Source organism: Nilaparvata lugens, chromosome 2 (genome assembly GCF_014356525.2).
Source record: "Nilaparvata lugens isolate BPH chromosome 2, ASM1435652v1, whole genome shotgun sequence".
NCBI lineage: Eukaryota > Metazoa > Arthropoda > Insecta > Hemiptera > Delphacidae > Nilaparvata > Nilaparvata lugens.
Window position 1 is genome coordinate 32,036,764 of NC_052505.1, and position 27,373 is coordinate 32,064,136.

Sequence of the window (27,373 nt, forward strand, 5' to 3'; positions counted from 1 at the left end):
CATGTGTAACATCTGTTGTAATCTTCACAATCATCCAAACATCTCTTCTTCCTCTCAACATAATTGTTGGATTCTTAGGCCCGGTTGTACAAAAGCCAGTTGAATTCTAATCGTGATTAACTTCACGAGAACCAATCAGAGAAGGTTTTTTTCGAAAAGAAGCTTCTCTGATTGATTCTCGTGGAATTAATCAGGATTGAATTAAAATATTAATCGTGATTAATTTTAAGAGAACCAATTGAAGAAGCTTTTACAAAAAGAGGCTTCTCTGATTGGTTCTCTTGAATTTAATCACGATTGAAATTTATCCGGCTACTGTGCAACCGGCACTTATTGTCATAAAGGGATACTCCATGCTTAGTAGTCAATAAATCTGTAACAGCTTTCGATAATTTATCATACATTGAACTATTCAATACAATTTAATGGAATAAACTAATGTGTAACATGTGTTAGTAATTTATAATATTTAAAATCTTTGAAAATAATATTTGTTAATCATTGCTTATTGAAGATTAATATCTGTTTAAGATCTATCTTATCAGAAATCCATGATATGTCTCCACAATCATCAAAAATGACAATCATTCTCTCAATTATTGCATTTCAATTATTAATATGTTGTCACTTACATTTGCATTATTTATAATGATTATAGATTCATCAATACTCTTGGAAAAGCAGCTTAACTATTAACTCCATCTTCCAATTGTAATTTATTGTTTCCTGAAAATTCAATTCATCTTTCAACCTATATTCATTCTATAATGCACCTTTTTCGTTTGATATTCTTATGAGTATTTTTACCATTATATGAGTAAATTTACTCACATATAGCAATCATAAACATTTCTATTTCATCAACAATTCATCATCATATTCTGATTCTTGATAAGCTAACACAATCATCAACATTCATGTATATTTTCTCACACGATTATTATTGATAGAGCATTCTTTAATGAATTTTCGATAAGATAACAATATTTTACAGTAGGGAATATTTGTTTTGAAAATCTACATTGAGATAAATTTATTGTACTTATAATAAGAGTAACATATGTATCATTTTTTGTCATTCATTTTCGATTGAAAATCGATGTCAATCAATTGGGTGATCATAATCATGGATCATTAACATTCATGTTACGGTTTACAATGTACTTATACAATCATCAACTTTCTTAATTAATTTTTTTCTCAAAAAATTAATTTCGATTTCAAATAAGCTATAAAGATAATTCATAGCTGCTACATTATATACAGTATTTACTTCGATAAAAATCTACAGGTACAGTAAAAGCTGTAGGGTAGTTCATCTTTAGGTACAATAAATTTTATCGCATTCATGTGCTTTCTCTTAATTCATATTCATTTAGACATTGTAATACAATAATATTATAATAAAATAACATATATTATTATGCATATTATACTATCCAATATTTAACTTTTGGCAATTTCTTGCAATATGTATTTCCACAATAAGTTAGTTCTTCTCCTTAATTATTGAGAATATTCTAATTCTAATGGAATACTATTTCATACAATTCTTATAACATTGCTACGCTATGTAAATTCATCATCTCTTCACTAGAATACATTACGGTACCTACACAATCTGTGTTTGTTATAAGTGTAACATATAAATATGTAATTGGCATTTAATTGGCTTTGAAATTCATTCCATAGCATTTAAGATTACATTTTTAACCAAATTTATTGCATTTCTTTATAACAAATATAAAATCACTGTACACAGTATGTGACTAAGATCAATAATGCTTGAGTATGTATGTTTCTAGTAAAATCTATGGAAGTCGTTAATTTATTGTATTATGTGTCATGTAAAATTACATTTTGTATTTTCATTCATTCTCTGTTGTAATGTGAAACTGCTGTCAATGCATATATTTCTATGAATCTTTCATTTTACTATTCATATCACTAACAAAAATTGAAGCTTTGCATTGTTGAGCCTAAGAATATTCATAAATGCTTGTACTGTAACGTCCTTTCATGCATTTATTTTGTATTATCCAATATAACTTTATCACACAAATCACATCTTGCTAAAAACGATAACAGATATATTATTTATATTCTTCTCACATACCGTATTGAAAAATCTATTCCATAAGTTGATAACATTTACATCTCATATTGTATTACATTCATATTAATGGATTCATCCACATGTTCTTGACAACGCAACGCTACCAAAAAGTTCAAATAACTCATGGAAGCTCAAAAACCGGCTAACCTTTTCTAAATATTCCGTACATATATCATTTTACTTTCCTTATAAATAATATTGATAAATTCTCTGTTTCTATTAATAGTCTTAACTATTATTCTACTATGATTTATTTAACGCCAGTGACGTCCGCAGCTTTAATAACGCCTTCAAATGAAAAAAATTCAATTGAATTTGAGTAATTGAAGAAAATATTTTTCTGTTTTAGAAGGAAAAGGAATAATGTGACAGCATTTCAATCAGACTTGAAACAACACCAAAAATGTTCACACAACATAATATTTACTCAAACATTCAACATGGGATTCTTTGATTACCACAAGCTTCAACATAGAAAATACCTATTTACAAATTAATATTGGCAAAGCTTTGAAAAAATCAATTTTCTCTCCTGAGAATGCAGCTATCAACTTAAAAAGTTATTGTACCTAGCAATGTATGAACATAATCTATCCACACTTTCTTACTTTTCTCAAATTGTAATGCATTTTTATAAATAGGAATGTTATTTTCGCTTAAAATCATTGTAAAATCATTATTTTTCATTTCGTCTAAAAATAATTTGTTTATAAAATGAATTTTGTAATAAGAGAAAAGAAATTGTTAGAAAATTAGAATAAAGTGGCATTTTGAAATGCAAAAAACGTAGTTGATTTTATTATAAGTAGCTTCAAAATGTTTCAGAGAAATCTAAAATGGAATTTGATATTGACGTCTGTACATTCCTATATATAAAAATGTTATTCTTTTTAACATTGTTTTCTTCTTCTTATCACTCAAACTCGTGGCTGAAACATTTTGAAGCTGCATTTCTATTCCTTTTCTTCTTTATCTTCTTTTTCCTCACTTTTTCTCCAACATATATAATATTATCTCTTGAACTTACATACACTACAACGATCTGCACTATATTATGAACAAGGAAGTACCCACTATTACTTTGCGTTATTTTGAGAAAACACATCGAAGCAAAATGGAAGTAGTCCTATTCATCTTAGGGTTGAAAAAAGCCTAAATCGAATGCAGTTTTTTCCCAAAATTCTATATTTACGAAATTTTACGCTTTGGCTATCTGCGCATGCGTATTGTTCTTTAACATTAGGCCTATTTAAAGAAATAAGCTTTGAACGCATAATTTTAGATCCATTGGCCTCCAGAATATCATCAAATATAGAAATTTAAATAATGAATGAAGAATAAATAGTTTCTGGATACTCAAAAAGTAGTTTTCAATAATACTTTTGAAATGACACATAAATTATAAAGGATTCAGAACAAGTAGATTGTTTAGGGCTTTTGAACAATTAAGTGAAAGCTAAAGAATAGCCACACCTTCCGCATCGTATGAGTAGGATTATCAAGCATTTCAATTTAGATTATGAGGATCATGATTGGATTATATTGCAAATCACCATCAGCCTACAAAACAGCATACAGAATGTCTGTTCATCATCAATCAATAGTAACATGAGCTTTGTTCAATTCACTTGAGATTAATAATATATGTTGTAACAGCAGAAAATAGTTTCTCCTTATTAAAATAAACAATCGGTTGTTGGTATATCAAGTTGTGTAATTTAAAATGAGTCAATATTTTTATGAATATATACGGTGCAGGGTTGCACAATGAAGTATGAAGAATTTGGAATAGCTGTTACATAGGTAACTTACTCATTTTTGAACGAAACTCAAAATTAAAAACTGGTACTGCAATATTATATCTTCACAGCACTCTCTCACCAACTTCTCCCAACGTCTACAGGGGTGGTTCAACAAAACCGGACGCCATTTTACAGTTACTATTTTTCGTACTTAATAAATTCTACTACAATATTTTTTCTCTGATTATCAATGTGACATAATTTGAGGTGCACACACTGGATAGAAAAAGAGTTCCAAAAATAAGTAGCTTATTCACCAGCTATACCAAATACTCCATAGTTCATTGCCCAACCCTACGTATAACAGTCTGAAATGAAAGAAAATAATAAATTGAGCAGACTATTCCTGAGTACAGCAATAAAAATGAAGTGAATGAGTATCCATGTTAGAATACAGTAGGCTATGAGAATATAAGAATTCGTTTGAAATTGGGTATGCAATTGAATTAATACAAGCTGAGTACAGCAGTTGCTTCATTTCTCTAGGTGAAGGATGGAAATGCAATTACCATGCAATCTCCACCAGCGATCTCAAGTTTAGAGGAATCTCACAAACAAGACTATATCGACGAAGTGTGTGATAATGTGTCAAATGAATTTACAAACAACAATTCTACCTCAGAAACATTCAGTTCTGAAAATAAGGAACAGAATTTCTCGGTTGAAACCAGTGCAGTGGACAGCAATCACAATGTGCTGGATGAAAGTTGTCATTTTAGTGATAGAATTGAGAATATTTCGTCGTCTGCCAATGACAGCCGAGAAATTCAACAAGAGGAGTTGAAGAGCACCCTCAAGGAAATCATATCTGAGATCGAACAACACGTTGTGGCTGAGAATCCAGAAGTACTGCAGGTGAGATTCAAAAATAAAATGAAAATTTTATTTCTTTGCTATTTCTCCCTCTGAATTTGTTGAATTTGCTCTCCTTTTGTTAGAGTTTGGTGGTCTGGTTTATTATCCCATTACAAATTTGTTTTCGTTCAGTTGACATTTCTTGATCCCCAATCAAAATCATGACTGTTTCTGGTGTGCATTTTTCCCATCAACTCAAGTGACTCAAAATACCTTGGTGTTAAGGACTTTGCTGAGTCTCCTGAAAATCGTCTCAAACGAAATATTGTCTCTTTCATTGAAATTTATTATTTTAATTGGTATGGAAAAGCTTTTCTTCCAATTAATTAAATAATTAAAAATGAATTATTCAACATGCACATGTTAAAAATGTTCAACGAAGATAAGTATTCTATAATTATTCCAACCAAATCAATAAGAATTATCTCTAATTAGTATTAATAATGATTAGTATCATGTAAGAATTATAAATTACACATTATTCTTCAATTTTGGAATTGAACTCAAATTATTGTAGCATGACTCAGCCAATTAATATGAGCTACGGTAGAAATTTTCAACAATAATTGATGATAAACTATATTCTAGAGATAATATAAAACATTTTTGCTACAGACGCTGCATTTATAATAAATGACAAGCTATAAAGAGGAGGTGTATTAGGCCAAATGATTCAACATTAGACATGAAGTTACTTCGCAATAAAAATAGTAGCGTTTATTAAAAATGATGAATCAACTTTTTTCCAATCATTATGAAATAATTATTTTCTCTTGAAAATTATTTGTTTGAAAATAATTCAGCTACTATCATTTATTGGAATAAATACGTTATTTGTTATATTCTAGACAATACAATTTCTAGAAAATTGAATTGAATTCATAGACAAGAGATATTATCAACTCAATAGAGCAATGTAGGATACTAATGAATATCATACATGAACAAAACATTATGAAACACGTCTTTGTGATAAACCTTCGATGAATTCCTAAGTATAAGGCAGTATTAGATTATCTTTTAACTACACCAAGGATAGGCTCAGTGTTAGATAGACTTTTCATAACTATTATAGAAACAAAGGCCTACCTTTTTTAAGCTTTTTTACATTAACACTTTCACTTTAAGCACTTCATACCATTTTCAAGTTTTTTTCAACAAGGTAATGACAAAAATGGCAGAGAATTTATTTGCATATCTTATAGTGATTTTGATAAAAGGACACTTGAAAATTGCATGACTGCTGAAACTAGAAGTGTTTATGCAAAAAAAATTAAAAGGGGTACTTGTTGGACTAGCCTATTTCTATAATTATTAATTAATTGTAAGTAGCTCTAAGGGAATACTTTATTATACATATAATAATATAAATCGAAGCCCTAATTGATTAAGGTCAACATCAACTTCCGGTACCTCTAGAACTTCTCCTATGTACGGTTGTAAGCTTACTGAAAATATTGACAAGAGGGTGAACAGCTAAGTAGAATTTTTTTTTATAATAATAAATTAATTATTACATATTCTGAATAATTCAAATTTGGAAAATCTTATTCAATTTATATATCCACTTTCAGACAGACTTGTTGAAAACATTGATAATAAAGCTGAAAATTATAATGTTTCATAGCATACATTTGTTAGATGTTACTCATATCAGTGGATTGGACGTTGACAATATTTTACAACATACAATCACATATTACGAGAAAATAATCATCACATTGTGTATTCTATTACATGACAATAAGGTAATTTATTGATCAAATTTGCTGTCAAATACAGGAAGACACACCAAAATACATGGATACAAACACAATCAATCGAAACGAACAAAATAATAACAATAAGAATGACGATACAGAAGAAAGAATGAACAATAAAAATCAACAAAGGAGAACAACCGACAGACAAACTTCAACAAGCGAATTGCAGATACACCACGATCAAGGAAAAGTAAGATTAACTATTTTCAAATATTCAAAATAATAAGTGATATTAGTGCTAGATTTATTCAATTTGTTTCGAATTCCTCAATCAATATACTCAAGATAATAATTGGAGCCGATGTTGTTATCGGTAATAGAATAATTAGAGAATTAGGCATACAATTTTTAGATTCTCTGTAGGGCTGTTAATTTTAGAAGGTTTGTAATGACTCCGAGGGTTGCTTTCTACAAAGAAGTTGAATTTCAATTCTAGTTTGAACCATCAGCTGACTCAATAAAAACACATTATAATAAATGGACCATTACATTGATTAAATGGGTTCATCAATTGAAACAACTTTAGATCAACTGAACCTAAAAACCTGTTTAATTTTAATCATGATTAAATTCTATAAGATTCATTCAGAGAAGCGGTTTCCGATGAAAAGGCTTCTCTTATTAGTTCTCGTAGCATTTAATCGGGATTAAAAATTAACAGACTTTTGTACAACCAGGTGAGTCATGAAGATTCAATCTTCGATTTTGCAGTTTTACATGAGTAACTGAAAAAGCGTTAGTTAGGCTAATGTACGATGTATACAAAGTGAGTCATATGTATGGGAACCTTTCAATAAGTTGGAGACTGTTGTAGATATTATACTGTAACTTTCAGGATTAGTTATTGGTCGAATACTCCACTTTTTGACGTAGCCTACAACTGAATTTCAACCCCTCCTTAGGGGGTGACTTAGGAGCTGTAACTGGAATATTTTAAATGTAAACACCCGTTGTGTGGTACATAATTTTAAAGGCCTCTTTAAAACAAGGTCAAATGTTCTACCTTTTGACGTAAAACTGAATTTCAACCCCTCCTTAGTGGGTGACTTAGGGGCTGTAACTAGAATATTTTGAATATAAACATTCATTGTGTGGTACATCATTTGAAAGGCCTCTTCAAATCAAGAAAGATGGTATATCGATGAAAGTGTTCTATGATACTTGTATCCAAAATGGCGGCTGATTGAAGTTTCAGTTTTTAAAGAGATGAGGGGTTGTAACTGAAATATTTGAATGTAAACACCCATTGTGTTATACATCATTTCAAAGGCCTTTTCAAAACGAGAAAAATGACACCAATAAAAATATTCTATGATACTTTTAACGAAAATGACTGCTGATTGAACTTTATCAATTATTTCTTTAAATGTTAAAACTTCAATCAGCCGCCATTTTGGATAAAAGTATCATAGAACATTTTTATTGAAGTCATTTTCCCGTGTTGAAAATGCCTTTGGAATGATGTATAACACAATGGGTGTTTACATTCAAAATATTTCAGTTACAACCCCTCATTTCTTTAAAAACTAAAACCTCAATCAGCCGCCATTAAGGATACAAGTACCGGTATCATAGAACATTTTCATCGATACCATCTTTCTTGTGTTAAAAATACCTTTAAAATTATGTACCACACAATATGTGTTCACAATTGAAATATTCGAGTTACAACCCGTAAGTCAGCCCCTTACGAGGGGTTGAAATTCAGTTGTACGTCAAAAGGTGGAGTATTTGACCAATAACGTATCCTGGAAGTTACAGTATTATATCAACAACAGTCTCCAACTTATTGAAGGGTTCCCATACATATGACTCTCTCTGTATAATGAAATCAATATGTCACTGATCATTAAATGAGCAAATTTTGTTCAACTATTTATTGTTATTATGTTAGGAGAATAGGAGAGCAGCTATTATAAAATAAGGAAGAGGACTGTTACTGTTGTGCAACTTATACTGTACACATATATTATACCTAAATGTCATATACCTTATTTATAGGATATACCACAGTACTCCATATCTCCTATGGTACCTATTCAAAACAGGGATAAGATCTTCATGAACAGAATTCATCATTCTTAAATCGTATAAAATTGAAATACAGAATAATACAGTAGCTCATCTCTTATAAGGAAGAGTGGAGCCCTGATTTCCTATATATATTTCTGCTATGCTGGACAGAGAAACAATACAGTTGATTCTTATATTGGAGCATTCACTTTCCCACTCTTTTCCCTGGGAAAATTTGTGAATTCTCCTTCATTAAGAAGCGGGTATCATTTTTCTGTCCAACAAGGGAGGATATCATTGGAAAGAAGAGTTTCAGTGCCTTTTCTTTTTATAATTGTAGAATTGTTCATGAAAACAGCTAATTACTAAAGTGAGATTTATTTCAAAACGTCAGCATTCATTATAAATGTAACAACAATCAATACATCCCATTCGAACATTGCTGTCAGGCTAAGTGAATCTGGCTGTAGTAGATTATAATTATGCAATTGGTTTTCCTGGTGGATTTTCCCTTTGTTTATCCTGATTGAATTCTGAATTTTCCCAATGACTACTGGATGTTTGTTTATGCTGGATAAATTTGCAAATGAATGAATGAACATGCAACATACCTACAATTATTTGCCTGTAATATACGTGCAGCATGAGGAATGGAGTTGCCAAGACCTGCTAGCTCTGATTCCCTCCTTGTTGGACCCCAGCAAAGGGCAGGGTCAACGACCCCTTTCTCTGCCAGCCAAAAGTGAAATTTTCCATCTCTGGCAGAGTTTACAGGTATACCTCAAAAATCAGCCAAATTAAATTTTTTATGTATGTTTTTTCTGTTTAGAGAACTGAATTATTTCTGTTTTCCAACTAAATTGTGGTTTTTTGTTGTTTTTTTTGTAACTAGTAGCATATGGATTTATATTGTTCGTCTCTCTGAAGTGACTTTATAGATTTTTGAGTTTGGTTTTGCTGCACTTAAAAGTAATTTATGCTTTCCATTGTCTGTCCACATTTACTCTATTCTGGTTTGATTTCTCAATTCTGTGTGAAGGAATGAATTACTTTTATTGTTTGGTTTCCAATTTTTAACATTTTCTATCTATGATACAGCAATAATATTGTTATAGTTTATATACTCAAGTAGAGTACCTAATGATAACTAGAATTCCATCTATTTAAAATTTAATCAAATTTATTATGCTATGTATAATATGTTATTAGTATAATAGTATGGTATTAATTGAATTTAATTTATTGCCAAAAATTACAAATACATATTTGTACAATATTAATTACACAAGTATACAATACAAATAGGCATTGATTTCAATGAGTGTAACAAAATTATCAATGTAATACCTATTTGGCACTGCCAACATAAGAAACCTTGTGTGTTGGCAGTGAGTAGCAGTTCAATTATTCTGCTTCAAGTACTTAATATACAATTAAAATTTGATAATGTTAAAGAAAGTATCACACTAATTTACAAAAATCACAAATGCTTGAAAAAAAACCTTAAGAATACTACAAATGGTAATGTGATAATCCAATTAATTATTATGACGTCTTGAGGCTATCATGACAGTTTATCTTTCACAAAGAGAAAATAAATTCAATAGAACTAAACTACTAATAATTCAGATCAATACTTGAGAAAAATTATTTCTAGATACACTAGATACTAGATAGTCTACTTTAAAGAGAGATACTTTTCAGAGTTCAGTGTGAAAACTCTTCGAATAGTCTAATGAGAGAAACGTTTTAAAATTTCAGTTACCTAGTTACTCTCCTCAGATAGTCTTTCTAGACATTGTCTTTGGTTAACGGGATGAAGTGAGCCCACTAAGAAATTAATCATTTTTCAACAATTGAAGAGACATCATATTGCAATTAAATTATTTTATTCAGATAATATTCAATAATGATGAGAAATATGAACGATTAATTTCAGATTGCTAATGAGCTGAATCAAGTTCTGAAGGATCAGCAACAAGAGAAAATGGTCGAAGGAGAGAAGGTAGGATCAAAAGTGATTTCCCTTCATTCATTCCAAGAGAATTTATAAAAACATGTGCATGGATAATTTTCAAATTCCCATAACATAACAGCGTGGTACTTGTGTAGGAAATTTAAATTTGGATTGAGAAAATATGAAACATGAGTTTTGGGAAATATTATCATTCCAAGTTAAAAGGACATGATAAACTTCAGAAATATTATAATAATTGAAGTCAAATTTCCGATTTTCCGTCATTTTATCAAAACTAAATGCTTCATATATAATAATTAAAGTCACTGAATGTGAATATGTCAGCAATAACTATCGTCATTGAGAAAATTGTCATTTCAAAGCAACCACCAAAATTTCGCGAAGTGGCAATTCATACTGATAGCAACAGCTGTGCGGACGCAGAGTAGTGTGTGTGGGTGGCTAACTGCTAAAATATGCTACGCAAATTAAATTCGAAACTTTGGCTGCTGAACGTGAAATTTGACCAGTCGGTTGAGAAAAATTATTAGCACTTTTCTGGCTGATAACTAAGGCCACGTTTTGCAGAAAATAATCCGCATCTGTGTGTAATCATCACAAAGCCTGTGTTGCATTAATCCAAGTTCAAAATTTAGCTAAGATCAAATCAACGAGTATAGCCAATCCATAATAATTAGGCTATTTTATTACTGAATATCTTCTATATGAAGGACTAATTCTCATGTACCGTATTCTTCTTGGAGTTTCTTCATGCTTCTCCAACTTCTATAACTTACTTAGGTACCGTTTTCTATAACTTCTATAACTTTTTTTTTTTTATTTTTGAAGTTTCTCTTTAAATCTCCACAACTTAAACTTCTCTTATTGAACTGTTTCTCTTCTATTTCTAATTTCTCTTCTTCTTTATATTTTCATGTTTCTCCTCTTTATTTATACTCCACCTTATTATTTTTTTCCTCTCTTCTTGAATGTGTTCTTCTTATGTTTTCTCATTTGAATTCATCTTGTTAATTCTTTTCTGAAATGTGTCTGTGTGACTTGTGTATTGTTATCAACATCTTGAGTGACGGAGGTCATCCTTCCCACTGTGTTGGCTATTTTTAAGTGTTCAATTTTGTTAGCTAGGTCTGTTTTCAATTGTTTCCGAAACAGATACTGCCCTTCTCTACTTATATGTATCAAATGTTATCATTGTACTTTAATGCGAGTATCTTAATTTTTGAGAAACTTATTAAGCTTATCGGTTTTCATCGAAACATGCTTTATCATTCATCAATCCAGTAATTTATTCATGTATTTACGAATCTTGCTGTCGGTTATCCAGCGTATAGAAGACAGTATATAATATTATGTATCACATGAATATCATTCAAAAATTAACAATGAATTAAAGTAGATAGATATACGAATAAAACTTACTTTGAAATCTCATACTAGACTAATACTCAATTACCTCAATGGTATTTTTTACCCAATCAAGAACAATAATTTTATGATTAGAAACAATGGAACTAGACTTACGATTTTTATTTGTGATACTCTATGAAAACGTTCCCTTCCACTGGAAAAGGATATTACGGCGAATTCAATAATAATTTGTATCGGTGCCTTGTCCTTGAGTTGGCCTGGAATATGTCAAACGATTTATTACAACACGGAGCTTCATAATAACAGGTTAATTTCTCTTCTTCCTTTTCAATCCATCTATTTCTTCCCTCTCTATGTCCTATGATGCATCTCTCCATGCATCTCTAAATCACCAATTATTTTTTGTGTAGTTGAGAAGTTGATATTGTGGTAATTATTCATATTGAATGAAAAAAACTAAGAAATTGACTAAAAACATAGATTTATTGATACTTAGAAAGACCGGTTTCGGTTATTATACCATTGTCAATCTCTGATAAACCGTTTATCCGGTTTCAAACGTTTAAACGGTTTATCAGAGATTCAATCTGAGTATCAATAAATCTGTGGTTTTTGACAATTTCTTAGTCTTTTTCATTCAATCACCAATCATTCTTGCAATTAAATTTCATTCTCCATCTTATCTCCTCTCCAACTCCATCCATCTTTTCCTCCTCCTTCCTCTGTTTCTTCCATCTGCTGCACCCTCATAGATGATTATTCTTAGACGAAGCAAGAAGCGGCATGCTTTGAATTTGGCCAGCGCTGTCAAAATTAGAAAGACATTGACTCTTCTATGTGCAACACGTGTGTCTCTCTGCCTATATTGTTCAGCCTTCATTCTGTCTCAAGTCTAGGAGAAGAAAATTTTCAAAAAAATCGGCCATGAAATGAAGTGTGGGATGTGTGGGATTCAAATTGCCTATTAATAAATAAATACACAGACTTCCCACATTTGTCTTGTAGGGACATGTGAATAATGTTGTATTTTTAAATATTTATTGAATATAATGGAGTCTATCAAACAATTCTTTCTTTATCAGAATCAGCAAAATTCAGTTCTACATTTTTGATGTAGAATTCAAAGTGAACAAAATTTCAATTTTCTCCATGTGAATAACGCTCGCCTTGAGTAATTGTCCAGGGTGCATTATAAGGACTCTACTCCTCAGCATTTGAAGGGATACTGGAACAGAGCTCGAAGGAGCTCATCAAGCTGACCTGTGAATTCAAACAAATTTACTTCTTCTCTCAAGTGGAATTACTGTATGTAGTAAATGTGAATGAAATACTTCTTATTGGTAGTTTTTGAAACATTTTTGAATATCACCCCTCCATTGCATATGAGTTATAGTGGTTCATTGGTGAGAGTAATTATCTCCCCTAAAGTATATCTATAATATAATAGAGGAAAGAATTTATTGGCTTATACACACGGACGGTATAGGAAATGCATTCACAAATGACGCATCATCACGTCTGAACTACTCAACTGATTAACTTGAAACTTTTCATATTGATTCTCAGTTTGCAGAGGATGGTTATAGGTCTATTTTGAATTTTTCAAGGTTCCAGAGGGCTAATTTTTTTATTTAACCCTTGCGGGGCACGGGTTATTTGCTGAATTTTTTAAAAAAAAATAGTCTCGAATAAGAAGACAATAGTTGGCGTTTATAGGCTTACTAGTCTGGATCTTGTTTTTGAGTGGTCACAAATCAATTTTGGCTAGTTATCGTGTTGGTTTATTCCTTTCACATTTTTCTGCGCTTCTTCTCATTCTGACATCTTAGTGCAGGATTAATTGTTGCATATATAGGTATTTCCTGCTGCTCCTGTCACTTCCCTAACTATATTCTATCATTTTCCAAATGTCTAAGAATGTTCTGTATGATTTCGTATAATATTATTCAATATGATTGATGTACTTCGCTTTAAACATCAGCTACTGATTTATTAATTCTCCTGGTAGAACTTATAACTATGATTTAAACCGTGATTCAATGACAATAGAATGCCACAGAAATCATCAAAAGAAGCAGATGGCATCATGTTGGAATTATAATAAGACATACATGCGTTGTATTTCAAATTTTCACTGAATTCTATAAAAAACTTAAACAAGAAAAACACTACTGATAAGTAAATCATTATTTCTCTTTACGTCATCCACTTGGGTGCTATACGGCTAATACTGTAATAGTAGCTAGTAGTTCTGTGAACAGTAGACCTCACGCAGTATTCTCATCCATAAGTACCTGATTGAAACTATAGACCTTATGGAAATACCGCAATAGACTGGCTTCTCCACACATCTGTGAAATCACTTGTCAGCTCATTTATGATGAATAATTCTATAGTCTGATTTTTACTCTAATATTGGCGTATGAAGGAGGCTCCTTTTTCCTTTTATATTATCCTTGAAATGCAAAATTTCCAAAAAACCTTGTATATACGTCGACGCGCAATTAAAAAAGGAACATACCTGTCAAATTTCATTAAAATCTATTACCGCGTTTCGCCGTAAGTGCGCAACATATAAACATTTAAACATTAAGAGAAATGCCAAACCGTCGACTTGAATCTTAGACCTCACTTCGCTCGGTCAACTATACGGCTAATACTGTAATAGTAATGAAAGTAGTAATAATAATTTTAGAATAATTTCAAGTATTCTTTTTTTGTTTTGTTCCTACCAATCCCTCTCAAAGAATTTTCTACATCCATATGATCCGCTCAGTCTATAAAAGAGATAAACTACAGAACGGTACGTCATTTTTTGAGGAAAGTGAAGAAGAGTGCATTTGAATGTAAGCATCTTCGAGGCACATTTCATTTGCATTCATATAATCAGCCAATTTCCATAATCCACATACCAGATAATATCAATAAGTAAATCAGGAATTTTACTATTTTACTGAAAAACACACATCAGAACCAAAACATTATAAATCAAGAGTCTGTTGATCCGCCTCCAATATTGAAAATTACATTCTCCGTGCTTTTCCCAAACCATTTCGAGAGCTATATAGGAAAAGAGATATTATTACTTGTATTAATCCAGCATGGAGAATCGTTGTAAACATTATTTGAATATTGCAAAGAAGAATTGAAAATGAAAACGGACCGGGAAACCGAAAGGAAAAGAATACTCAATGTTCAGTAAATCCTACATTCTCCGTGATTTTTTCAAAATTTTCGAGACTTTATTGGGATGAGTACGACGAGACAAGATAGAAAATAACCCTGAATGTACTTGTGTTAATCCAGCATGGAAAATGCCTGTAAACGAGCGTTGAATAGGGAAAAGAAGAATGAAAAAAGGAAACCCAATAGCCTGCCCGTTCTGCTATGTCTATTTTTGAGTTTCACAAGCAAACTGTGAGCGGCAGAGAGGGCGAGATGCTTTACTTGTTCACTGGGATTCACTTTAAACTGTCAGCATTCTCTGTGAACAGCAGCCCTGCTCCCCATTCAACCAATGCTGACAGCTTTACGCGTAGTGAGTCGACTGTCAGTTTTCCTTGTAAACAACATCAATGTTGATGCAATTCAACTAATGCTGAAAGTTTGAAGTGAATCTCGCTGTAGACTGAGTGTGATTTGTGGCGCTCAGCCAAGCTTTCTGAAGTCGTGCAAACCTCGGCGAAAAAATACCTCCTCGACTTGAGAAGTAAAGGTGATAGTTGTTAAGAGCAGTGATAGTGGTGTGTTGTTTGGGCTAGGTCAGTATAAATACCACCATTTCGCTCCAGTGTCGTGTGAGTTTTCCAGAATTGTTGGCAACCATCGTGAATTGTAGGCTGGTTTTATCTGTGGCCTATCATACAATATCTATAGATACCAGTGTTATGTTGGGCCTATCATGTAACTTGTATACTGTACCTATTGTGGCCTAGTATACTATGAGGGCACCTGTGTTATCTTTCATCAATTTTGTGCTCAATATCACATATGACAGAGTAGCCTTAACTATTACATATATCTATTGATTTGGTAGCTTGTGTTATGTTAGGCCTATTCTGTAACTAGTACCAGAGATGAAAGAAATAATCCATACTAACTTCTCTTTTCGCCGAGAGAAGTACTAACTTCTCCCTGCTAGTGCTTATTATACTGCAGTTCTTATTGTGGCCTGTATACTATGTGGGGGACACTTGTGATATATCTCATTGATTGTGCTCAATATCACCTATAGGCAGCTATTGAATATAATGGTTGATTTTAGTTGAACATTCATTTAATTCTCTTCGTGTTTTTTTCACTCCAATAATAGTACCAATCCCAAAATTATCCAACGATTTTATAATTTATGTTATTGGATATTGAACTGAAATACCTCAATTGATGCAATATTTGATAGTTGATTCCATCTCATATTACTAGTAGCCTATACCTTTTTCAATTTAATCATTTCTAAATAAGGCTTACCATAAACCGAATTTCCCCTGTTTTTCCAAATCTGATAGTTTCAATTTCAAGTCTACCACTCCATTTTATCACCATATTAAGACATTGTTTCTTTAACAATAGAAACTAGAGTAAACTCTAGAGAAAGTAGAAACTAGACTAGAAAGCAAAAAATTAACTATCAGGCTATATCCTCTTTTCCAATATGATCTTCTCTGTATTTTTCCAATGTAGATTGTAATTTATTCAAAGTAGGCTGGCCACTCAACCATTCTGTTTAGAAGATTGCGATATTGTAGAATTTATAATTATGAATATAATATTATTGCAGAGTTTTTTCGTCGTTGAAGCAGCTCAGCACTAACTGCTTTCACTCATTTTAGTTATGAAGAGGAATTAAATCAATCTAATATCGTCTGGAGCCATATTTTTACTCTTGTAAATAAACATCCCGAAATAAGCAAGCATCTTCCATGTTTACATTCAAGTTTTGGTCTATTCTGGTCATCATAAAATGATCTATTTTTATCCAGTTTGATCAAGCGTTTCAACAAGAAAAGCAATGCTTGTTAGATCGTAACAGATTGGAAGTTTTTCTTTTATAATCCTTCAGATACTATGTTGTTATAAAAAATAGTCATGATCAACTCATCCAATAGATGAAAAAGAAATATGATCATATTTATATAATTCAATTAATTTAATAACAGCTTTCTTCCACTTTAGAAGGAGCACCAACTCTCAATATTATCTTATTTACCTTATCCATAGGCGATCGTACCGATTCATGATTTTTCATTTAATGAAAGTAATAATGGGTTGAAATAGTAGGCTATCATTGTTATTATATTTATCTGATGAAAGATTCAAATCAATCAAATATAAGAATGACCCAACTCTGGAAAAACATGGTAAATCAAGATACAGCAATTATATGATTAATCAAGAAGATACCTATATTCTCCAGCCAAATATTTTATAATTTAATATTTTATCTCAATGAATCGTTATAGATGGATATAGATTGAAAGAAACTGTACATCTATTATTCATTAGCCAAACTAGAACAATAGGCTTCCATCAGTTCTTCAACGATAACTATAATAACACATACAAAATCATCCAAACTGATGCGAGCTTCTCGAAAGATTATCACAAATTCAAAAAAAGAAAATGAAGAATTTCGAAATCATTAATCAATTTCAAAAACTCAATAATATTCTATGCCACCTATCACTACTTCAACTAGAATAGACTCTTCAATAGTCTGGAATAGATACTGAATAGATAAAGAATAGCCCAATAGAAGAATAAGGAACAATAATATATTATGTGGCCCTCCACTGACATTGAACGCATATTTTCCCTTCGCTATTTTGAGTAGGAGATAAAATTTGTCCAAGGGCGTAGTAGTTACTAAAGTAGTACTCTCCACCAATCAGCATTCAGCATTTTCGTCGGTAAATCTTGGCATGAATCCAGCGCTTCCTGACTATATTATCTGAGCAGAAAATGCGCTTATTAGTGAGATACTGTCGTTCTGTCAGCATTGGTTAAACGGGAAGCATTGATGTCATTTATGAGCATTGCTGAAAGAGCAAAGTGAGTCTCACTATAGTGGAATTCACTTTAAACTGTCAGCATTTCTTATTAATAACATTAATGCTTCCCATTCAATTAATGCTGACAGTTTGAGGTGAATTTTACTAGCGGTAATTTGCTTTCGCTAGGAAATTGGGAAGCTATTTGAGCAGATATATAGATGTTTAGCAGCTTCATTAATTGAAAGAGAAAGAACGATTCATTGATGATTCATCAGTTGTAATGAGCGGCGAAGCCAGAAATAGAGAGTAATAGGAATAGATAGAGGATAGTAATAAAGAAATAGTAACAAAAGAGAGAGATAGGGATGGATAGAGAATAGTACGAGTAATACAGTAGAGTATTAGCGGATAAAATAGAGGGATGGAGGGACAAAATAGAATAGATGGATGGGATAGGTAACGTGGGAGGAAGAATGTTTACGAGGATTTAATCACCCATGTGTTCACTTTCCAATAGGAAAGACTTGATGGGATTTGGTTTATAATGCAGTTTAATTCAATTATAATATCAGAACTTATTAAATTGTACATCAATCTCCATTCGACTTAGTGAATAGTATTATTCACTGTTTGGCCACACCAAAAGAATAAGAGTGTTTTTCACTTTAAAGTTATGAAAATACAATAGTAAGAATAGTATAAGACTTCTCGGGCTGACAAATAATTTTTGAATAGTAGCGCTCATCGAATTTCCATTTAGCTGTTTACCCTGTTGTCAATATTTGCAGTAGCAGAAGTCTTCGGGGTGATTTACAGCATTTAATTTGAATTTTCTTTTAATGATAACTATAATAAGATTTGTTATCATATTACCATAATTGAATCTGATTGTGGAACAATACAGCAATAACATTTTAAGTAGGTTTGTCTTACAGAATTTCCTTATGTTTTCTCCACAGAAATATAGTATGTGAAAAGCGATAGTGAAAAGTAATAAAAATGAATGTTGCAAAGCACGTCAAGAAAATCAGAGGGATTTTTTTCAAATTTATACCATGGATAGCTATTTTAAGCCCTATCAACTGGCATAAGTTTCATTCCAGGGAAAATTTCAGGAGCTCCGTAATATTCTTGAGAAAAATGGCGGATAATGACTAAAAATCCATGTTTTTCACCGTTTTCTCGAAAACTGCTCTAACGATTTACTTCAAATTCATACCATGGATAGATATTCATAAGCACTATCAACTGGCATGAGTCTCATTTCTGGGAAAATTCCATGAGCTCCGTAATATTCTTGAGAAAAATGGCGGATAATGACCAAAAACCAGGTTTTTCACGGTTTTCTCGAAAACGGCTCTAACGATTTTCTTCAAATTCAAGCCATGGGTAGCTATTCATAAGTCCTATCAAATGACATGAGTTTTTTCCTTGGAAAATTGCAGGAGCTCCGTAATATTCTTGAGAAAAATGGCGGATAATTACTAAAAAACCATGTTTTTCTCGATTTTTTCAAAATAACTTGACCGATTTTTTTCAAATTCATACTCTGTATCTATCTAAATACTCTGTATTTATCAGCTCTATTAACTGGCATGAGTCTCCTTTCTGGGAAACTAATGGGGGGTCCACCCCATCCTTGAGAAAATGGACTTTGTAACCTCCTTCTCGTGCATGAGGTAGGTAGGTAGAGCAGTTCATAAAAAGAACACATAGTCGAGATATTTCATCTGTAGAACAGCTGTTTTGACGACTTAAAAAAAATGACGACTAAAAAATCATTGAATTTCACAATTTTACACAAAGGAAAAAGTACTCTGAAAACAATTATATATACACATATACAAAAGTCTGATCGTAGTTTCGAATATGAGCAAGGAAAGTTGTGTGAGTGTACCACACCAGATTTTTTTAATAGTAGCGCTCATCGAATTTCCATTTAGCTGTTTAACAGGGTAAACAATATTTGCAGTAGCAGAAGTCTTTGGGGTGATTTACAGCATTTAATTTGGATTTTCTTTTTTATAATGATTATAATAAGATTTGTTATCCTATTACCGTAATTGGATTTGATTGTGGAATAATTTGATGTAGGTTTGTCTTACAGAACTCCATGTCTTATGTATTTGTCTTATGTTTTCTCCACAGTAATATAGTATGTGAAAAGTGATAGTGAAAAGTAATTAAAATGAATGTTGCAAAGCACGTCAAGAAAATCAGAGGGATATTGATCAAATTTTTGACTAATTTATATTATATTTTTCCACTTTTTTATTTTATATTTTCTTAATTAGGCTTATTCGTTTAATATTTTCTCTCTTCGTGTCACTTGAAAATATTGTATGAAATTTATCAATACTTCAAATATTCATTGCATTATCAAGTTCCGTTTTTGAAAGAGTAAAGTAGACTTCTGTTAAAATTCCGCATTCGTTCATATTCTGATTCATTTTCATCCGAATTTAGTAAGGTTTTGGACACATACCACTAGCGTAGGGTGCTCCTACTAGACTACTAGTAGTTCTGTGAACAGTAGACCTCGCGCTCAGTAAGTTACATTCACCTGTTGTTATGTTTTCTCAAAAATTAATAAATAATTTATCAATTTGAAATGTCTAGAAAGAATCTTAAATAAACATAGAGCTTTTTGTCCTATCGTACCGTGACTTGTCGTCCCGGAATGTGAGTGTGAGCGCTGTTATCAGGTCTGGCTGCCGTCGATATGCCAATCCAATCAACCCATCAGAGAACATTCTGTGTTGTCGTGTTGGCGAAAAATCGGTGTGTTGAAATTAGCAAAATAGACTACCATAATCCTGATTTCCTACAAACTTCATTTCTCACTTTTCATGATTTTAGAAATCAATTTCTTTTCAATAACATTTGTTGCAATTTTAATCATCAGATTAAAAATCTGGTGTGGCGCACTCACACAACTTTCCTTGCCGTTATGAAAATTGATCACCTGACGCTACGGTAGTGTTCCCGCGCATCTCAAGTACACTATTCCAAGATTAGAGCCAGCTGGTGACAGGGTAATAACGCTGGAGACACACGAGGTCTGCTATCTCTTCATAGTGAATCATTTAATAGAATCAACAGTTGCCAATAGTTTGCAATTGGATAATCACATTTTCTCGATTTTCGAGTTTATTTTTAATTTTAGGTGAAAATGTTACTGAACATTAATTGTAGAAATTCTCATGCTCAATCTATTCCACTCAAATTATTTGTATAAATTGCAGCTGAAGCTTGATAATTAAGAATCTAAAATCAAACTTTGCATAGGTGGGGCGGAACTCCTGAAATTTTTACAGATATGGGTCTTGTGGCAGTTGATAGAGCTTATCGATGACTATTTCAGGTATAACTTTAATCATAATCCTTGGAGCCGTTTTCGGGAAAATCGCGAAAAACCCTGTTTTTGACAACATTTTCGCCATTTTAGCCGCCATCTTGAATCGCATTTGATCGAAATTGTTCGTGTCGGATCCTTATATTGTAAGGACCTTACGTTCCAAATTTCAAGTCATTCCGTTAATTGGGAGATGAGATATCGTGTGTGCACACACACACACACACACACCACACACACACACACAACACACACCACACACACCACACACACACACACACACACCACACACACACACACACACACCACACACACACACACACACACACACACACACACCCACACACACACCACACACACCACACACACACACACACACACACACACCACACACACACCACACACACCACACACCACACACCCACACACACACACACAACACACACCACACACCCACACACACACACACACCTATCACTACTTCAACTAGAATAGACTCTTCAATAGTCTGGAATAGATACTGAATAGATAAAGAATAGCCCAATAGAAGAATAAGGAACAATAATATATTATGTGGCCCTCCACTGACATTGAACGCATATTTTCCCTTCGCTATTTTGAGTAGGAGATAAAATTTGTCCAAGGGCGTAGTAGTTACTAAAGTAGTACTCTCCACCAATCAGCATTCAGCATTTTCGTCGGTAAATCTTGGCATGAATCCAGCGCTTCCTGACTATATTATCTGAGCAGAAAATGCGCTTATTAGTGAGATACTGTCGTTCTGTCAGCATTGGTTAAACGGGAAGCATTGATGTCATTTATGAGCATTGCTGAAAGAGCAAAGTGAGTCTCACTATAGTGGAATTCACTTTAAACTGTCAGCATTTCTTATTAATAACATTAATGCTTCCCATTCAATTAATGCTGACAGTTTGAGGTGAATTTTACTAGCGGTAATTTGCTTTCGCTAGGAAATTGGGAAGCTATTTGAGCAGATATATAGATGTTTAGCAGCTTCATTAATTGAAAGAGAAAGAACGATTCATTGATGATTCATCAGTTGTATAATGAGCGGCGAAGCCAGAAATAGAGAGTAATAGGAATAGATAGAGGATAGTAATAAAGAAATAGTAACAAAAGAGAGAGATAGGGATGGATAGAGAATAGTACGAGTAATACAGTAGAGTATTAGCGGATAAAATAGAGGGATGGAGGGACAAAATAGAATAGATGGATGGGATAGGTAACGTGGGAGGAAGAATGTTTACGAGGATTTAATCACCCATGTGTTCACTTTCCAATAGGAAAGACTTGATGGGATTTGGTTTATAATGCAGTTTAATTCAATTATAATATCAGAACTTATTAAATTGTACATCAATCTCCATTCGACTTAGTGAATAGTATTATTCACTGTTTGGCCACACCAAAAGAATAAGAGTGTTTTTCACTTTAAAGTTATGAAAATACAATAGTAAGAATAGTATTAGTAAACCAGTATAATAATAAGACTTCTCGGGCTGACAAATAATTTTTGAATAGTAGCGCTCATCGAATTTCCATTTAGCTGTTTACCCTGTTGTCAATATTTGCAGTAGCAGAAGTCTTCGGGGTGATTTACAGCATTTAATTTGAATTTTCTTTTAATGATAACTATAATAAGATTTGTTATCATATTACCATAATTGAATCTGATTGTGGAACAATACAGCAATAACATTTTAAGTAGGTTTGTCTTACAGAATTTCCTTATGTTTTCTCCACAGAAATATAGTATGTGAAAAGCGATAGTGAAAAGTAATAAAAATGAATGTTGCAAAGCACGTCAAGAAAATCAGAGGGATATTGATCAAATTTTTGACTAATTTATATTATATTTTTCCACTTTTTTTATTTTATATTTTCTTAATTAGGCTTACCGTATTCGTTTTATATTTTCTCTCTTCGTGTTACTTGAAAATATTGTATGAAATCTATCAATACTTCAAATAATTATTCCATTATCAAGTTCCGTTTTTGAAAGAGTAGGTAATGTAGACTTCTGTTTCCAAAATTCCGCATTTCGTTCATATTCTGATTCATTTTCATCTGAATGTAGTAATGTTTTAGTACCATTAGCGTAGGGTGCTCCGTTTAAAAGACCTCTAGTAGTTCTGAGAACAGTAGACCTCGCGCTCAGTAAGTTACATTGACCTGATATGTTTTCTCAAAAATTAATAAATAATTTATCAATTTAAAATGTCTAGAAAAAATCCTAAATAAACATAGAGCTTTCTGTCCTATCGTACCGTGACGTGTCGTCCCGGAATGTGAGTGTGAGCGCTGTTATCAGGTCTGGCTGCCGTCGATATGCCAATCCAATCAACCCATCAGAGAACATTCTGTGTTGTCGTGTTGGCGAAAAATCGGTGTGTTGAAATTAACAAAATAAACTACCATAATCCTGATTTCCTACAAATTTCATTTCTCACTTTTCATGATTTTAGAAATCGGTTTCTTTTCAATAATATTTGTTGCAATTTTAATCATGAGATTAAAAAAGAAAAATGTGAAAAAAATGTTTTTTATCAATAACTCCAAACTCTAAACTAGAATCATAGCCTCAGCTTATGGAAAGACAGAGTTAGTAGACAACTGTCTACTAACGTTGATGGAAAGATACATTTTTTGAAGATGTTCGATGTTTTTGAACGGGTAGTATTATAGTCCACTAGACAGCTGATTTATGATGAATAATTCTAAAGTCTGATTTTTACGGTAATATTGGCGTTGAAAAGAGACTCCTTTTCATTTGTATTATCCTTAAAATGCAAAATTTCAAAAAACCGTATGTATACGTCGACGCGAAATTCAAAGAGGAACATACCTGTCAAATTTCATGAAAATCTATTGCGGCGTTTCGCTGTAAATGCGGAACATAAATATAAACAAAAACATAAACATAAAGAGAAATGCAAAACCGTCGACTTGAATCATAGACCTCACTTTGCTCAGTCAATTCATAGAATTCTGCATTCAACACAGCAAAATCCATCACAATAATATTATAATAGACTTTAAATTAATTCCAAAGATGTTCCACTAGATTTATGCCAGCAGTCACAATTATATCCAATCAATCAGTGAGTTGTAATAAGAATCTTCTATTCTACAATAACTATAAGCTCCAATATACAATTCGGTAACTTTTGAGGAACCTATATACTCAAAACTCCAGGCCTAGTCGTCTCTCATAACCATCAATTCATCTCATGAACCATCATCAGCTTCCATACCAATAATCTCGCACATAAATCTGTAGTTTATGAGTTCATGTAAGCATCATCCTCAAACAATATTGCCCTCCTCAGTTTTCTTTTTTCATTGCGGATGATGCCCAAGATTTTTGCTTGAGATGATTTTTGACCTCACTGGGTCTATATTTTATCTCGTATTTTCTTTCGTCTGCATGTATGTAACGCATTCATGTTTAAACGCGTTGATAGAATTCTATGAGATTTGGCAGGACCAGCTAGCGCTTAGCAGACTGAAGGGTACAATGTCTTAACAAAGGGCAGGTCACACCGAGCTCGCGTCCGCGGCGGTAGCGAAGTCAAAAAACTCGCCTTCCATGTTATTAAGTTGTGCAGGTCACACCGAGCTCGCTATCGCGGAGGTAGTACCTCGGCGGTAGTTTCACTTCGCGAGCCAGGCGAACTTTTGAAACGTCTCCTAGTGGGAGTACCGCTAGCGGTAGTGAGCTCGGTCTGACGTGGCCAATCTAATAACATGGAAAGCGAACTCCAGAACTTCGCCATCGGTAGCGCTCTGGTTGCCGGCCTTCCCCCACTTCTAGAGAACCAGCCTCATCAAAACAAGAACAAAACTAAACTACTGCTGGCGGACGTTTTTTGGTGTGAACTGCTTCCAGAAAAACTACCTCCGCGGGAGCGAGCTCGGTCGTCTTGACTTACCTGGCTGGTATTATTCATGGAAGAGATATGTCATAACAATATTATAATTAATATGAGAGAGAATTAATTACTAGTTTATTTGGGAAACAGAGGTACACAATGAGTTCATTCAGTAGTGCCAATTACATGTTTTGCACTACAGTATTAAAATAATTTCCTAATTATCATCTACATTAAAAATCATAATCAGGTAATATTGAGCACAATATTAAGTAGCCTACTATAATTATTATTATATATACAGAGTGCGCAGATTGCTGTAAGAACGTTCAGCCCCGTTCGCCCCGGAGACCGTTCAGCCAACAACAATGAACAGGGGTGGAGGGGCAAAAATGTTCGGTGGAGGGGGTAAATTTGGAAGTGGTGGGGGTAAAGTAGGCGGTGGAGGGGGTAAAGTGTTGTGGGGCAGCGCCGAGTACGCGGGAAAAGCGAGTGCGCGCGCAACTCAAGGTCACAGTGAAGGTCAAGGTTTCAAGCTGCAGAAAAGTGCCAGCGAGGTGATCTGCAAGCGCGGCTTCAAACCCTCAGACAGATACAATCCGGAAAAGAAGGAGTTCCTCACGAGTCTATCGCACCAGTTCTGGGGACAAGCGCTGGTTAGTTCACCATTTGATCAAATAATAATGAATATGCAAAATGAGAGGAATAAAATCGATATAGGCTAAAGCTATAGGCTACTAGTGACCTTTCAATAACATCTTTCAATAACAGGACACACGTCTTTAAAAAATAAGTGTGTTATGATTTTAAAAAAATAAAAGGTGTTCTTTAAATGGGTACCGCACTATATTCATTTTATTTTTAGTTGTTTATTACTAAAAGTAGCCCTAGAAATTATAAAAAAATTGATAGAAATAATAATTATATTAGAAGTAGCCGAATATGAACTTTTGTTTCATCAACAATAATCTAGAGCAACTTTTTTGAATAATTTATAAGAATAAACTTGAAACAAGTAACTTATGAGCTGTTGTTGCTTGAAAACCAAAAACTATACAATTGCTCTGATGGGATCCTGTTATTGCTTGCTAGGCAATCTTGAAGTTCTTGAAAATCATTCATAAATTCGGCCCTTAGTGATCATTAATAGCAAATCAAACCGCCTATACTTTGGATATGAACGAACTCCTATCTTTATCATTTCATTTGAATACTCACTCATTTTCACTTATAGGAACAATAATGTCCGAAGAACTACCAATCCATCCATTGGAACTCATTTCCATTTCAAGCTTCCGCTGTTTCTTTCCATACCAAAGCCTATTGGCAGATCAATAACTACCGTACCTCTCAAAATTCTGAAGTTTCCTTTATTTTCCGACCATTACGTTGGCAATATATGGAGTCTTGGATATTTGCTGATGGAATAGTTTTACAAAACAAATAGTTTCGATTTTTCCAATCAGATATGGTGAATGTTTTGTGTGAAATGAAGTGGTTCATTATTCTAATGTGTGATATAAGAAGTGTTGATCCATATTAGTTCAGAACGCATTTCCAATACAAAAAGTAGGCCTACAAGATAAAAAGTAGAGAATAGAATAATAAATAAAGAAGTCGGCTATTTTGTTATCAAATTATTAAAAAAACAAATCATATTTTTAAAATTTTGAGAAATGTAATTCTATTTATATGCAGTATGTAATCTGCAATAATTGGCAAAATAGTATGAGTGAGATCCTAATCGTTTTAGATTTCTGTTTTTGAAGCGCACAACAAAATTTCATCCAGATTATTATCACACATTTTCTTGAACAGAGATCACACAAACGGCGACCTCCCACTAGACAAAACATGCCCAAATTGTTGGCAACTATTCAACATGCAACAAGTTGCATGCCTTCACAACAGCTGCATTCAAGCAAGACATCATGCAACTTGCCGCATGCTTTTCACCGAACAACACAGAAGCAAGCTTTGAGGAATGAACATGTTGCATACTTTTCATCGCAGATAGATGAAACAAGAATATTTTGATTCTTTAGAATCTTCCAGGCCAGTTAAGATGGCATCCAACATGTGTGGCATGCGGCTTGTGGAAAGCCTCTTTGCAGCATCTGTTTTTCAGAAGATGAAGCCATTTGACAAATGTTCAATCTTTTGCCAGAGAGTTTTAAAACTGTCTCTTGATTCATACGTGGCCGAGAGATTGATGCCTGCCTAGCAGTTAGCACACATAC

The 27,373-nt window shown here is 32.9% G+C and overlaps 1 protein-coding gene across 9 annotated transcripts in view; it reads left to right on the top strand.

The window, feature by feature from the left end:
- LOC111056111 overlaps positions 1-27,373 on the top strand; it is a 72,021-nt gene that overhangs the window by 20,245 nt on the left and 24,403 nt on the right. For 5 of the 9 annotated variants that reach the window (XM_039421020.1, XM_039421021.1, XM_039421022.1 and 2 more), the window contains exons 5-8: positions 4,405-4,773; positions 6,556-6,726; positions 9,192-9,323; positions 10,489-10,554. In XM_039421020.1, coding sequence (XP_039276954.1) covers positions 4,405-4,773; positions 6,556-6,726; positions 9,192-9,323; positions 10,489-10,554 — 738 coding nt within the window. The remainder of the gene's footprint in view (positions 1-4,404; positions 4,774-6,555; positions 6,727-9,191; positions 9,324-10,488; positions 10,555-27,373) is intronic. The other 4 variants (XM_039421024.1, XM_039421025.1, XM_039421023.1 and 1 more) reach the window with 2 other exon arrangements.